The sequence below is a fragment of the Pipistrellus kuhlii genome, unplaced genomic scaffold (genome assembly GCF_014108245.1).
Source record: "Pipistrellus kuhlii isolate mPipKuh1 unplaced genomic scaffold, mPipKuh1.p scaffold_m20_p_9, whole genome shotgun sequence".
NCBI classification, from domain to species: Eukaryota; Metazoa; Chordata; class Mammalia; order Chiroptera; family Vespertilionidae; genus Pipistrellus; species Pipistrellus kuhlii.
This window is the reverse complement of record NW_023425595.1, coordinates 58,384,339-58,401,381: the sequence shown is the minus strand read 5'-3', so window position 1 is coordinate 58,401,381 and position 17,043 is coordinate 58,384,339. Positions and strand designations below refer to the sequence as shown.

The 17,043-nt window shown below is 38.7% G+C and overlaps 1 protein-coding gene across 1 annotated transcript; it reads right to left on the bottom strand.

Annotated features, from left to right (window-relative positions):
* Window positions 1–826: 826 nt before the first annotated feature.
* LOC118713365 (40S ribosomal protein S23-like) lies at window positions 827–1,332 on the bottom strand. The gene has a single exon (XM_036427822.2). It carries the CDS (start codon window positions 1,314–1,316, stop codon window positions 885–887), a length of 432 nt encoding a protein of 143 aa, XP_036283715.1. The 5' UTR covers window positions 1,317–1,332; the 3' UTR covers window positions 827–884.
* Between the last annotated feature and the right edge of the window lie 15,711 nt (window positions 1,333–17,043).

The window sequence follows — 17,043 nt, the reverse complement described above, 5'->3', positions numbered from 1 at the left end:
TGCAGCTCTGTTGCTAAGTTGGAAGGAGTCATGACTTGGGGCTGAAGGGGTAATTGCATACTTAGATAGTGAATTGAATGTACCTAATATATAGGTATACATAAGGCATTGTATAAGCTAATATGAAAGGAAGTGCCACTTATGGTTGGGTTTAGAAGGATGAGAAGTGGAAGCACAGAATATGGTAGAGTGGCCATTATTTGTGGAATAGAAGTCAGCATGAGGTCATGACTTAGCCCCATCCAGGGGCTGATTTTCCAGTCCATCAGCCTGAGCAATCATAAATCATTACTCCTCCCCATGGCTGGGTATTTAGATTAACCTTTGGCAGCATGGCATTCTGGGGAATTTTCTTAGGCTCACCTTTCAAGATTTCAAGTATTTAATGAAACTATTATTGAGAATAACACGATTTAAATTAAAACCAGACACACAATTTCTTCACATGTAAGAAACCCTTTTTCAATATTCATCGGACATAACAGTTTCACAATGCCAACTACAATCTTATTATTCATCCTTTACGGGGAGATTAATTCAAAGATTAAAATGGGTGGACACATGAATGAACACAAGCAAGTGATGGAATGCAGACATCTATGCATTCATGCATTGAAGTGTGATAACTATGGTGCATTGTGATGGAGCTTGTAAACACATTTCAATACTGGAACATAAGTAAGATTTGACAAACCCGAGGAAGGAAAAATGTACTTCCTCCTTCTCATTCTTGAAGGAATCCTCCTCCTCAGACTACAGGCTCATATAAATGAGTGGCACTACATGTGATGTTGCATTGTTCACAGAATAATTATGTGATTTCACATTTTTTTTTTTTTTTTTAGGCATATGAAAATTTATTACTGTGATTTCACCATCAAAACTTAGGATCTTGGTCTTTCCTTCTTGCCTTTGTACAAGGCCAAGAGAGACACATTGGCTACTTTGACAACCTTAAAGCGAACTCCAGGAATGTCACCAACAGCATGACCTTTGCGACCAAATCCAGCAACCAGAACTTCGTCATTTTCCTCAATGAAATTCAAACAACCATCATTGGGTACAAAGGCTGTGATTTTTTTGCCGTTTTTGATCAGCTGGACTCTGACACACTTCCTGATAGCGGAATTTGGCTGTTTGGCTTCAACCCCTACTTTTTCCAGCACGATCCCCTTTTCATGGGAGGCGCCTCCGAAAGGGTTGGCCTTCAGGGCCGTGCCCAAATGGGCCTTCTTGTACTGCTTGTCATGCCACTTCTGATCCCACCGGTGGCTGCGGAGCTTCCGGGCAGTTCGGAGACGGCGACACTTGCCCATCCTGCCGGCGCCACGGGCCTGAGCGAAAAAGCTGATTTCACATTTTAAAGAGCCCCCCACAGCAGCATGCTATACAGAGGAGCCTTCCTTGCATAACTTGTGAGGACTTCTTGGAAGGCACAAACTTGTTTGTTCAATGAGCTCAGATATATTTTTAAAACACTTTCTCTTCAGAAAGGTCTATAAATATGGTTTAGTGTCAACAATGAAGAGAAAGTTTAAGAAAAAAAAGACTTGAGCCCTAACCGGTTTGGCTCAGTGGATAGAATATTGGTCTGCAGACTGAAGGGTCCCAGGTTCAATTCCTGTCAAGGGCATGTACCTTGGTTGTGGGCACATCCCCAGTAGGGAGTGTGCAGGAGACAGCTGGTTGATGTTTCTTTATTATTTATGCTTCTAACTCTCTATCCCTCTCCCTTCCTCTCTGTAAAAAATCAATATTAAAAAAAAAAAGTTAGAAAAAGAAACAAGACTTGAGATCCCGGGATAAGAGGAACCAAAAGGACTTCACCTGAGATGGAGGGCACCTGGCACCGCTTCAAACCAGGCAGTGGAGTGGGACTCTTTGCAACCATGAACACACACGAGGCTGCAAGAGACTGCTCTGAACTGACGCCTGGGTTATCACTGCTGCGAACTGAAGGCTTAAGGAGGCAGGAGGGTGTGGACACAGTTTTTCTAAGAATCTGAGAAAAGGCATTTGCTGGCTATATGTCTTGATCTACAATATTCTCAATATTACCATGGTGTAGTGACTTGAAAAACCCACTGTAAGCCCTGGCTCTGGATCAGTGACTCAAGGCGAGTAGAGATAACCGTGGACTAGCTTAGTGGGATGGAGAGAGAAAGAGGAGGAGGGAAGACAACATGTGTTAAACAAACAAATGTCACTTTCCACTCAAAATAAGGTTGAAAATGAATACCGCCAAACTCAAAAGACAATCAACAATCAGAAGTTGAAATTAACACAGATAAAATTAATACAATATAGCCTGACAAAACATTCAGAACAAGTATTTTGAAGATTTCAAAGGCCAAAATAAAGTCTTTTATTTAAAAATACCAGAAAGTTTGAAACAAACAATGTACAAGAGAAATAAGAACAATGCATATGAAAAATATATTATTTAAATTAAAAAATGCAATCAATGGTATACATTCTAACCAGGACATAGAGTGAATTTGACAAGAATATAGTTTCCAGATACAAAGAAACAAGCTTTAAACAGAATGGATAAAGGTATGGAAAGCAGATTAGGAGGTTCTGTATTAGTTACATATTATTGTATGACAAATGACCCCCAAACTTAGTAGCTTAGCCAGACATTTATATCTCAAAGTGTCTGTCCGTCAGGATTCTAGCTTGATTCTGGCTCAGGGTCTCCCAGGAGGCTGTAGTTCAGATGTTGGTCTAGGGTGCTGTCATCTGAAGGATAACTGTATGATGCAAAAACATTTATAAAAATTTATACTTTATTACTATCAATTATCCTTTACTTCCCCATTTTTAAAAATTCTATTAATATCTAATGTCTAGTTTCCTTGTTACTTCTGGGTGTAGTGTATTTTCCTAGGGTGATTTTGCCCATCTTTAAAAAAAACTTTCATTCTTTTTGCGTGCTGAAAATGCATTTCTTATGGACAGAAAATATTATGGCTCCCTCCCTCCCCCCTGCTCCCCCCAAGTCTGATAGTGTTTTCCTTTTAATAGTTTGGCTTTTCTCATTTTCATTATGACACATGTGTGATCTGGGCTGTCACTGTATTCTGGCAAAATGAGAATTCGTGTTGGTTTTCGATTTGGAAATTGTCAGAAGCACTTCTATTTAACTCAAGCTTGTCATAAACAGCAGCAGCAGAAATCACTAATAATATAACCTATCTCAACCACCAGAAGTTACTCTGAAGTTTCATGGTGTGTGTCAAGCAGGGCTTAATCCAAGGTGAAAAAGGAGAGAGGAAAGGAAAGAAAATTTGCAATAAATTCTCTTGTGTTTAAAATGATCAAAAATGGACATAATTATGAGTTGTCAAATTTTATATACTAAGTTTATAAAATTATCTGAAACATGTTTCACAAAACTTGAGAGCCATATACTCAGAATACCGCTTTCTCAGCTTTATAGATGTATGTGATATATAATAAACTACATGTATTTAAACCGTACAGTTTGATAATTCTGGAATATGTCTAAAACCATATCACAACTAAGCTGATGAATATAGCTATCATCCTTAAAAACTATATCAAGCAAAAACATTTCTGCACAGAAAAAAAAAAAGAAAGAAAGAAAGAAAAAAAGAAAGAAAGAAAACCACCATCATGTGGGAGAACATATTTGCCAATGATACATTGTTTTAGGGGTTAATTTCATATAAACTCATACAACTCAACAGTAGGAAGACAAACAATCTAATTAAGAAATAGGCAGAGGACCTGAATACTTCTCCAAATGGGACATGGAGATGGCCAACAGACATGAAAAAATACTCAAGATCACTAATCATCAGAGAGATACAAATTAAAGCTACAATGAGCTATCACCTCACACTCGTCAGAGTGGCTAACATCAATAAATCAACAAACAAGTGCTGGTGAGGATGTGGAGCAAAGGGAATCCTTGTGTACTGCAGGTGGGAATGCAGACTAGTACCAACACTGTGGAAAACAGTAGAAGTTTCCTCAAGAGATTAAAAACAGAACTGCCTTTTGACCCAGTGATCCCCATTTATAGGAATATATCCTAATAGTCCTGAAATACCAATCACAAAGAATATATGCATTGCTATAGCAGTGCTATTTACAACAAAAGGCCTGGTGCATGACATTCATTCACTTTTGCGGGGGGTGGGGGTGGGGGGTGGGTCTCTTAGCCCAGCCTGAGCCCTCTCACAGCCTGGGAGCCCTCAGGGGATGTCTGACTGACAACTTAGGTCTAAGCCGTCAGTCGGACATCCTTAGCACTGCTGCTGAGGTGAGAGAGACTCCTGCTGCCACTGCTGCGCTCACCAACCCTGAGCCCGGCTTTTGGCTGAGTGGCACTGCCCCTGTGGAAGCCCACTGACCAACATGGGGCAGCTCCTGCTTTAATCATCTGCCCCCACATGGTCAGTATGCATCACAGCAACTGGTCATTCTTTTATGGTTTATAGTTTTATACATTTAAGAAATCATTATGAAAGTGAAGGTAAGATTTTCTTCCAGGTTTTCTTCTAGAAGTTTTATAGTGTCAGCTCTTATATTTATGTCTATGATACATTTTGACTTAAATTTTGTGTGAAGGTATGAGAGAAGAATCCATACTGATTACAGTTCTTGCACAAATAATCAAAACTTTATTTCTTTATTTACTTATTTTGCCACTGAAATACTTTCCCAATCTTGTTAAAATCAATTGGCAATATATGGTGGACCCACTTTTAGGCCTTTAAATCTGCTCTATTGATCGATTTTTTCATCTTTATTGGTACATTAATACCATACTTTTTGATTAGTGTGATGAGTGTAGCTACATGATAATCTTGTAATCAAGATGGGTAAACTCTTCAAATTTCTCCCTCTTTTTCAAAGTTGTTTTGGCTATTTTAGTTCCTTTGCATTTTTATATAAGTTATAGAATTAGCTTTCAATTTTTACACAATGCCTGCTGGGGTCATCATTCAATATTGGGTTGAATTTACAGGTCAATTTCATAGCAATATCAGTTCTTCTGATTTGTGATCAAGTTTCAGTCATCAGTGGTCTTTAAACAGGGGCCAAATTTTGATGCCTGGTATTCAGGGAAAACAATGCAAGGGAAAGAGAAAGGGAATACGCTAGAGCAGTAACTTCAATTACTAACAATAATATAAATCATGGGGACTCTCAGTTACAGCTCTGCCCTGGGTGAGCTGGAGATTTACTTGGCTAATAGAGACCATACATCTCACTGGCCCTTAGCATGACTACCTCGTATTGATTTCTCTGCACATTGCAAAAATGATTGCCACTCACTCCTTCTCTTCTACCCTTCCTCACTAACGGCCCATTTCGTTGAAAGATGACATGTCTGAATAGACCCTCTTTATGCCTTGTTTCTTCTCCCCTGTGGCTCAGTCACAGTCCTTTTGCCCAGGCTCCTGGATCCTGTTTCAGGCAGTGGATCATTGGCTTGTTGCAATTTGGCCACGCAATTTAGGTGGATTTGGGACACTATCAGAATTCTACAGAGACATGTCTGTTCCCAACATTTCTCCCACACCTAGAACAAATTGTACTGTATCTGAATACTGTCCTTCGCACATGGTGATTCAGAGTTGCAGCTGTCCTAGTTTCATCAGAGATGGGGTAGGCTCTTTTTATTGCCCTTCCTTTCTTCCTTCCTTCCTCCCTTCCTCCCTTCCTCCCTTCCTCCCTTCCTCCCTTCCTCCCTTCCTCCCTTCCTCCCTCCCTCCCTCCCTCCCTCCCTCCCTCCCTCCCTCCCTCCCTTCCTTCCTTCCTTCCTTCCTTCCTTCCTTCCTTCCTTTTCTTCCTTTCTTCCTCCCTCCTTCCCTCCCTCCCTCCCTTTCTTCCTTCCTTCTTTCTCTTCTCATTTTTATTAGTGTTTGTTTTAGAAAGGACATTGTAAAGGGGGAAAAACACACATAACTAAAACATTTGTTATTCCACCTTGGTTACCTTTAAGATGTTAAAACGATCTTTCTTCACACTAGGTCAGTGCTTGGCTGAGGAGAGAGGGGAGCAGGGAACAAGAGGAACTTTGCTACAGAGGACTCTGCAGGAATCTCTGTTTTAATCTTCCTGGCAGGACTTTCTCAACATGGATTCCATTCGTACCCTGCAAAGATCAATACCTGCCTTATCAAATGGATTTACCAAACATCTTGTCTGTAAGGCAGCTGAGATAAAAGGGATGACAAATTCTGGGAATTCACAAAGTTACAGTTGCTTACCAGTGTTCAGGAACTTTCCTTATAGCAGATAAATACTAGTGTCCTCTGTCCCTTTAGCTCAGACCATTTCTGGCTCTCCTTCTCCAGGCTGGATCCCTTTGTATGGATCTGGTGCATGTTTGCCCTCCAGTAGCCTGCAATATTTGCATACATTTGCAAATAAGCACCAGCAATATTTGCATACAGTGTGAAGAAACTGAAGTTCGGAGCGTTTCAGTGACATATTTAAAGATTAATTCAGACAAGGCAGAGCTGAGATTTAATTCTATCTTCTTAGCTATGGGTAAGTATATTTTATTTAAAAAATATTATATCCAGCTCTGTCCGGGTGGCAGAGTTGGTTGGAGCATTGTCCTATACACCAAAAGGTTGCAGGTTCAATTATTCGTCAAAGCACACACCTAGGCTGTGGGTTTGATCCCCAGTTGGGGTGTGTACAAGAGCCAACCGATGAATGTTTCTGTCTCACATCAATGTTTCTCTCTCTCTCTCTCTCTCTCTCTCTCTCTCTCTCTCTCTCAATAAATATATCCTTGGGTGAGGAATATATATATATATATATATATATATATATATATTCTCCAATAATTGTTTTAGGAGGATTATATTATTTCTTCAAACACTAACTGAATCAGAGAATACAGTCACTTACCTCAGGTCATACAGATGATAACTGTAGAGCTGAGCTAGGACTAGATCTGACCTAAATCCAGGGTGTTTTTTGGTACAAGAGGCTACAACCTAAATTTCTTAACTAGTGCTTTCTTCCTCTCTCAACCCAGCATCTCCGACCACATTTCTTTGGCTATATTACTTTTTTTTTTTTAAGTCTTATATGTACTCTATGCACTCCTCAGATAATTTCGCAAATTAGTCAAGACAGTATAGCTCAGTTTTTCTCTGTTATGTCCCCAGGCTCTGGAACATTGTGCCAGCTGCTTGTGAATATTTAAAACTTCTCAGCCCTTTTACTCCCACCAAGGCAGTTTCAGACTTTGAATAAAGCCCATGGGGAAAAACCCGTGCCTACTTATAAACCCTTTATCAACATTGTTCTAAAAAGTCAACAAGTAACAGAGATTTGGAAAGTTCCCACCATAACCAGTGCTAATTATCCAAATGAGGTTCTAGGAGTTAATGGCCTTCTGTGGTAAACATTGCAGTTTAATTTTCTGACCTCCTTTCAATGTTCACCCTGCCTTGAAGAAGACTGGGCTGCTTATTGCCCAGAATGGCAGAATTTTCCTGAGTTATCAGAAGTGTTACCCTCTATCTGGTAGGAAGGAAAATCATTTTTTTTGAGCTTTTTCAAAGGTGTCTTTGAAAGATGTCCACCTGTATTTGGAGATATTAATAAGGGATCTTCACATTTCATGAACATTAGCTGATTTCAGGTCTGATCATGGGCAGGCCTCAAACTGCAGGGTTACTGGGGAGTGTGGGGCTCAGGCAAACATCTTAAACCAAATTCTAACATATTTAGCCAAATAAACCTTCTATTCAAAACACCTTTGTTATTTACAGGCACGTGAATTTCAACCTTACAGAACGTGGTTTATGAGATTGCAATGTTATTTGAAAAGAATATGATCTTTTGGCTTTTAAAAAGGAGCATGGATGTGGGTAGTATCTAGTGAGTTTAAACCTGTAACATGTGGAAGGGTTAAATATATTAAAATGGGGCAGAGAAAAACTTATTGTGCTTAGCAGTTATCTTGCAGACAGCTTGCATCCTTGAGCACAGCATAGCTCAGATAACCGGAAGACACCTGGCGGTGGGAGGAAGGATCAGACCCTCACGTCAGCCGGCCAAACTGAACTGCTTGCCAGCAGCAATATCTGGTAAAAGTCTTCCCCCTTACTGCACTCTCCGCTGACTAACCCTTTGTTGATTCAGCCTGTCTGCACCCAGATGACTGCAATAAAAGCTTTTTGATAGATTAGAGCCTCATGTCATAGGAGCCTGGTCCACTCTGAACCTTTCAACATGTAAAATCACTTGTTCTTAAGGATTCTGATAGATTTAGGAGTGCATTCATCAGTCTTCCTTAATATCCAATAATCAGGGTAAAAATCTTGTCCTTAACTTGTTGGTTTACAGCAATGCCCACCGCATGCTGGGTGACACTGTAGAGTCTTCCAGTTTGGCCATGGGAACATTTGCGGGGCATTCCTTCTGAGCAGTGGCCATGCCCTTGATGTCTACAGCATCCCCTGTCTTGTAGATTTGCATGTATGTGGCCAAAGGAACAACGCCATTTTTACTAAAACGCCTAGAGAATGTCCAGTAGGTGCCTCGCCTCTTTCCCTCTCTGTTGGTCATTTTGGTGAATTACTAGTGGATGGAAGTCCCAGCCAAAAGGCTAGTCTGAATACATGTTAAAAGAGCTTTTGGATATAACAGCGCTGTGAATTAGCTGATGTTAAATTAACTACATTCATGTGTAAAACTGCCAAAGGCAGAAGGACACCCTTAAAACATCATGAGATAGTAAAGCATTGCCATTTATAAGAATGAATCATGATGGCCGACATGGCTCAGTGGTTGGATGTCGACCTATGAATCAGGAGGTCACGGTTCGATTCCCAGTCAGGGCACTTACCTGGGCTCCATCACCAGTGTGAGACATGCAGGAGGCAGCCAATCAATGATTCTCATCACTGATGTTTCTGACTCTCTCTCACTCTCCTTTCCTCTTTAAAATCAATAAAAATATGTTTTAAAAAACTAAGAATAAAGCAATATATTCAGTTTGATATGGAAGGAATTTGAGAGAGCAACATGAGATTATCAAAACTGGTCTTTGATCAGGACATGAAAACTAAAAACAATGATTAAAAGCTACCCATTTCATCCTTTGCCTTTGTGAGCTCATGTTGGAGACAACCCACAGACACCATATGAACAATATATGAGAGCTTCCATCCCAGAGCAATTTGAGTTCCAGAGGAGAAATGTTTTCTTTTCCCCAACAAGATTGCCAGAAGTACTTTAAGCACAACAAAGTGACCCACTGACCTTTGATGCTCTCCACAGATTGGGCTGTTTGGGAAAGGACTCAAATGCTGTTTTCTCACGGAAGCCAGAAGTCAACACTTCTTACACACAGCCGCACAGTCACCTCCTGGCCTTTTCATCAGAAAAAACCAGGGACACCCCTCCCCCCACTCCCACTACCAATGGAGAAGGGCAGTCCACAGAATTCTCCAATAACAGGATGACCGAGCAAAGGGGAAAGCAGTCAGGCTGCTTCCGAACTGGGTTGCCCTACGTAGTTATGGTATATTATCGATCTATGCAATTATCCACACAGTGATTCCTCCTCTCAAGGGTGTACGTGGGTCTACTGTTAGGGAGTGTCAGATACTCTACTAAATAGACTCCGTCACCACACAACCTATGAGATGGTTATTGTGAAATGAAACGGAAGCACAGAAAGGTCAAGGAATTTTCCAAGAGCGTCTTAATCAATTACTAGTGATTGAGTTGAGATCCAATACCCGGGTCAGTCTGAGGTCAAAGTCTTCTCATACTCCTCTTCTACGCTAAGTTCCCAGGAGCCTTCTATTCTCTGGCTCCTTGAGATTTCAGCTCTCAGAACCTCTCACGGCACTGTTTTCCAAACTGGGGGTGAGGTGGGGTGGGGGGTGTTGTTTCTGTTGTCAGGGGTCAACCCCACCAAGGGCTTTGAGGACTTTACTGCCCTTGGGAGATACAACTCCTCTCTCAGCTACTTAGTTAATGTCAGCCTTTGATCTTGATACACGTTCTGGCGTTTCCTGGAGTTTCCCTGTATCAACAGAGGTTACTTCAGAAATTACACTTTTGGACTCAGAGGTTGTATTTCAAGTTGCATCGCTATTACCATCTCCCTGCATTCCTGACTCCCCAAATATCACTGGCTCCTCCCTACCTCCTGTTTGAGTGTGGCATTTCCAAATTGAACCCTGCTTACCCACAGCTGACTTCCAGCACCAGCATTCCTCAAGCAGCCTCCTGGCACCACTGCCATCGCGGGAATGTAAAGAACACGGAGAAATCTTTTCTAAGTTCTAACAGTTCCAGCCTCTTCTCCAGGAGCTACTTCCTACGTTGGCTGCCTCCATGATGCCATGGCGTTCTCCTTTCACTTTTCCCGTTCTTCAGCGCCAGCTTAATAATTGTGCATCTGAAATTCTCTCTGTTGAAATGACTGGTGTGGATTTTTTTTTTTTTCTCATGATAATACTGATTGATCCAAGACTCAGAAGCAAGGGATAAACGTTTCTCTTTTTGATCTAGAGCAGAGCCATCACAGTTACTCAGAGCAATGACAATTTTGCTCTGTCCCTGTTTTATTTTTTCAAATGTCCAAGACTGATTGACTGGTATATATCAGGGTCTATTTTTGGTCTAGCTTTAGGGGAAAAGGCCAGGTAGTTAAAACACGTTTCATTGGGAGCTGGCCCCAGAGAAAGAGGAATTATAAAAAGGGTATCTACTATGTAATTATGACTTTGGGTAATTAAACAATCCTAAAGGACTGAATCCTTTTCAATCATGAAAGGAAGAATACAGTATTTCATGCAGAACTAGTGTTGATTCTATTATACTACATTCTATTTTTTTTTTTTTAAATTGTAAGAACTTACTTAAACTTGCCATTCTATGGATGATTTGATAAATAAGAATATTTCAATTTTGCCAGAATCTCAGTATTTGAAACATTTACTTTCTGGAAAAGTGTTTATTCTGGGAGGAAAAGAGAAAGGAAGGGAGTGGGAAAGAAAATAAAAATATGAAAAATTAGTTGAGTAATTTGGTATACACACACACACACACACACACACACATATATATTACTCTTAATTTGTTTATATCTATATATCTCTATCTCTATATCTATCTATAATATATATATATTACTCTTAATTTGTTTATATCTATATATCTCTATCTCTATATCTATCTATAATATATATATATATTACTCTTAATTTGTTTATATCTATATATCTCTACCTCTATATCTATTTATTATATATATATATATATATATATATATATATATATATATATATATATAATGTAATAAAGAGATAATATGCAAATTGACCAACATGCCCTCACAAGATGGCTGCCTGTGACTAGGCTGGCAGGGGCTTTAGTGAAGGACAACCAAATGCCTATAAGCAGGCTGAATGGGGTGACCAGGCCAGTGGAGGGGGCATGAGGGGGAGACCAGGCCAGCAGGAGAACAGCTGAAGGTGATTAGGCTGGCAGGGGGGAAGTTGGGGGCAACCAGACTGGCATAGGGGGCAGTAAAGGGTGACCAAGCTGGTGGCGGGGGTTAGGGGGGAAGGGGGCAGATAGGAGTGACCAGATTGGCAGGGAAGGGGCAGCTGAGGGTGATCTGGCTGGCGGGGGGGGGGGGGGGGGGGCGGGGGCAGTTAAAGGTGATCAGGCCAGCACACAGAGGCAGTGAGGGGTAATCAGGCCAGCTGGAGGGGGGTGGGGGGAGGGGGCAGTTATGGGTGACCAGGCAAACAGGCAGGTGAGTGTTTAGGAGCCAGCAGTCCAGGACTGTGAGAGGGATGCTCCAGGATCAGGCCTAAGCTGGCAGTCAGACACCCCCCGAGGGGTCCTGGATTGGAGAGGGTACAGGCTGGGCTGAGGGGACCCCATCTGTGCATGAATTGCATGCACCAGGTCTCTAATATGTAAATATATTCTCACTAAGGACATGCTTAGAGATGGGAAGAGAGAGAGACATAAACTTTGGCAACATTTTAGTGATAGGACAACATTGAACCAACTGAGCCACTCTGACTCTGGCCATGGTGGTTTTTATATATTTATGTTCTGTTTGTATATTTTCAAGAAACCATTTGTAACTCATGGATTCTTACTCTTACCCATTAAATAATGTTGATATGTAGAAGTATAGTCATACTGTAACCTAGTGAGTTCTGTGAAGAAAAATGTATAGGGAGTTTTTATTAGTCCAAAAATCATAGAATTTATTAGTCCAAAAATCATAGAATGTAAGAGCTAGAAGGAATTTATGAGTTAGGCCAATTCCTTTGGAAAATACAGAAATTCAAATTTAAAGAGATTAGGTAGCTTGCCTAAGGACATACAATTTGCTGGCAGGAGATTAGAGACTACATAGAATCTCATCAGTCAAAGCAATCTACATGTTTGCTATATATTCATTTTGTTTTGTGCTGTAGCTATTTATTTATTTATTTATTTATTTATTTATTTATTTAAAATATACTAATTAATGGTATTTTCAAATATACATACAAGTAGAGAGAATGACATAATGAATCTTCATGTACCCATCATCCAACTTCCATAACACATGTTCATCATAATCCATAAACAAAATCTTTATTTCTTCTTGAGTTAATTTTGGTAGTTTGTATATATCAAGGAATTTGTCCATTTTATATCTTATTGTGCTTTGAATAGATGGAAGATCTATAGTGATGTACCTCTCTCATTCTTGATATTGGCAATGTGTGAATTCTCTCATTTTTTTTCTTTATTGCTCTGTTTCATAAGTCTTTGAGGCACTGTTCATTTTTCTTCATTATTTTGTTTTTCTGTTCTTCAGACTGAATAGTCTCTACTGACCTATTTTCAAGTTTTCAGATTATCATTTTTTAAACCAGATTAGATCTGTTATTTATCCTATGTAGTGAATCTTTCATTGCAGTTATTGTAGTTTCAACTCTAGAATTTCTGTTTTTCTAAGATAGATGACACTTATCTCTTTTGTGTATAATTTTTTTCTCCATTTGACAAGAAACCATTGTTATACTTTCCTTTAATTCTTTAGGCATGGCTTTCTGAAGTTCTTTGATCATATTTGATATGGCCAATTTAAAGTGTATGTCAACTAATTCTAAAATGTGGGCCCTTTTAAGGATATTTTCTGTTTTTGTTTTTTTTGTTTTTTGCTTCCTCTCTCTGCACCCCCGGCCCCCGAATGTAGTAAACATTCTTATTCTTTTCGTATCTCATATTTTTTGTTGATAACTGGACATTTTAAATCATACATTATAAACATAATAGCATCAGACACCTGTATTTCCCTTGAGTTGGTTGTTATTTATGGGCTTTTGTTGTTTCCCTTGTTGCTGCTTATTTATTTTTATTTATTTATTTATTTTAGTAATTCCCTATAGAATCTTAGGACTAATTCTATAGATTCTGTAGTCTTTGTAGGGTGCAATTATTAAATTCTTGCTGGATTTTTAATGTTATAAATAATCATTTAAAATTTCAAACATGGCTTTCTAAGGTCATCCTTGGGACAGCATAATTCAGTAATAAGTCAATGATCAATCAGAAGGTTGGCTTAAATGTTTTGTCTATATGTCTCCCTCCCCTTATAAAAGGTAATTATCTGAGAAAGCACACCTTCCAACGTCGAGAAGCATTAAAACAGTCTTATCTTTCACTTCCTACTTTTGCAGGGCCTGAAGGTGACTGAGACCTACTTCTTTCTCTGTCTCTGCCCCCTCCAGCCCATTTTCTGGTCATGCACATAGCCTTGTACATATACACAGTACTTACACACTATACAAATATACAAGAAATCTTATACATTTTCAAACTTTCCTATGGCCATTTATTTTCCCAGGATCTCCTTTTAAATTTACAATCAGGCCCTAGACAGTTTGGCTTAGTGGATAGAGCGTCGGCCTGTGGACTGAAAGGTCCTGGTCTCGATTCTGGTCAAGGGCATGTGCCATGGTTGTAGGCATATCCCCAGTGGATGGGTGTCGAACTATGGACTCAAGGGTCCTGGGTTCAATTCCAGTCAAGGACATGTACCTTGGTTGCGGGTACATCCCCAGTGGGGGGTGTGCAGGAGGCAGCTGATTGATGTTTCTCTCTCTCTCATTGATGTTTCTGGCCCTCTATCCCTCTCCCTTCCTCTCTGTAAAAAAAATAAAACCAATAATATATATATATATATATATATATATATATATATATATATATATATATTTTTTTTTTTTTTTTTTTTTTTTTTAAAGAATGATGCCTAAGTTAAAAATAAATAAATTCACAATCAGGTTTCTGTTTGCCCCTCCTGAAATCACAGTCTTAGGTAGTATTGTCAGCACTTTGCTATGTTTCTGGTAGGCTTTGGGGCATGGGCATTTATTTTTTTATTTTTTTTTATTTTATTTTTTTTAAAATATATTTTATTGATTTTTTACAGAGAGGAAGGGAGAGAGATAGAGAGCCAGAAACGTCGATGAAAGAGAAACATCGACCAGCTGCCTCCTGCACATCCCCCACTGGGGATGTGCCTGCAGCCAACGTACATGCCCTTGACCGGAATCGAACCCGGGACCTTTCAGTCCGCAGACGGACGCTCTACCACTGAGCCAAACCGGTTTCGGCAGGGGCATGGGCATTTAATATTTTTTCTTGAGCTGACTTCTTAGTCAAGTCAAGTAATCACAATATCCTGGGAATAGAGATTTTTCAGGGAACTGCAAATTTGTAAAAACATTGACTGTTTTCTGAGGATAGTGCTTTTAATAACCTCTCCTTTGGCTGCAAGACTGGCGGGTGAGAAAGCAGGGATCAAAGAAAGTAATAACCCCAAATTAAATATCACACACCTCACTATTTTTTCAAGGTTCAGTAGTCTCTCTTGGATAGACATTTTTTTTCTAGTTTATCTATAACAGTGATATGTTTTTAGAGTTCTGAAATGATTGAAGTTGTTCTGCATTACTTTCACTACTTTCATGGGAAAACTAGTTCAGCAATGTTTTCAATCCGTTATTCTAGAAGTCCATCCACCTGTCTTTCTTTTTGAAATACGTTTTGGCTGAATATAGAATTTCAAGAGCTTAGTCCATTGTCTTCTGATTTGCATAGTTTGAGATGAGACAACTGTCTTAATTCTGATATTTACTCATTTGTGCATAATGTGTATTAATTGCTCTGCTTTTAAGGTTTTTTTCTTTTTCATTGATTTTAGTCATTTTAGTGTGATTTGCTCTGGGGTGTGTATGTGAGTGTGTGTGTGTGTGTGTGTGTGTGTGTGTGTGTATGTGTGTGTGTGTATGTTTCCTTGGTTATTCAGTTCAGGGTTTTTTGTCTTTGACATTGAATCCACAAGTTTATAGTTTTTATAAAATGTGGAAAATTTCTGGTGAATATTTATTTTTGTCCCCACTCTTCTTCCATCCTTGGACCCCAATTAAATAAAATTTAGTTGGTCTGTTAATATTTTTCACAGGTCACTGATTCTTTTTTTTTCAGTTTTTTCTCTTTCTCCGTTTCAGTTGGGATAATGATTATTGCTCTGTCTTTAAGGCAAACCATATTTTATTCTATACTGTTTAATAAGCCTATTCAGAGAATAATTTATCTCAGATATTATCATTTTCATATCTAGAAGTTTCTTTGAGTCTTTTTATTTTATCCCATTTTTCTCATTTATGATATTTTTACATCCTCTGTATACGGAGCACATTTAAAATAGGTGTTTAATGTCTCCTGACTTTAATTTCTATCATCTTTGCAGATTCTACATCTAAGTTATTTTTTTTTCTGGTTGTGGGTAATATTTTCTAACTTCTTCATATGTCCCAGTAATTTTTATTAGATTGTGGTCACTGCAAATTATACATTGTTGAGTGCTTTATTATGTTCTTTTAAAAAAAATTAGAATTTTATGATGTACAGTTACATTACTTTGCAAGTTTGATCTCTTTGAAGTTTGTTTTTAAGCTCTTTTAGGGCTTTATTTCTGGGCTAATTTAGCCCCTACATAAGCCACGGTTTTTCTAAGATCTCATGAAACTGTCAGTTATAGTAAAAATGGTCTGTTCTCTGACTTGAAGAGAGTCGAACAATTTCAACTCTCTGTAAGTTGTACATCGGATTTCTAATAATTCTTCTTCCTCAAAAGTAGTTCTAATCTGGCCTCAGTTGGGTTTTATTGAAAATATACAAAAATCTACCAAATCTCAACAAAAAGAAAATAAACAATCCCCCAAATGCACAAGCTGTTTGAGCAAACATTTCACCAAAGAAGATATATGGATGGCAAATAAGCCTGTTTAAAAGTGCTCAACATAATTACTTATTAGGTAAAGCAAATTAAAAACACAATGGCATACTCCTCACAAGTATTTGAATGTATAAAAAACTGACAACACCAAGTGCTGGTGAGAATTTAGAACAGCTGAAAATATTATATCCTGCTTATATGAAAATAAAATAGCACAGCCACTTTGGAAAATACTTTGATAATTTCTTAAAAAGTTAAACATACACTACTATTATCTAGACATTCATACTGAGTTATTTACCCAGATGAAACGAAAGCATATGCTCCTACAAACACTTATCCATTCATGATTATTTGTAAAAGCTCAAAACTGAAAATAACCCAAATTTCCAGTAGCAGTGGAATGAATAAACACATTGAGATTTATACAAAAAAATAGAATATTGCTCAGCAATAAAAAGGATATACTATGCATGCATGCAATAACCTAGATGAATTTCATAATAATTAATTATGCTGAGCAAAAGGAGGCAGACCAAAAACTAACAAACAAAGATGTTACGCTGTGCCACAGCATTGCGTTATATAACATCCCCAAAAATGCAATTCAAGTGTGCTCATGGTCACACTTACCATATTCTGCAATTTAAATATAGGACTTTTTCCTTATCTTAGAGAAGAAGCTTCCAACATTTCTTCAAGTATAATGTTATTTGTGAGTTTGTCAAACATAAAAAATGTTCAGGTATGTTTCTTCTGTA

Bases quoted from the DNA above. Each gene is read 5' to 3' on its own strand.
- LOC118713365 (XM_036427822.2), bottom strand. From the start codon at position 1,316: ATGGGCAAGTGTCGCCGTCTCCGAACTGCCCGGAAGCTCCGCAGCCAC.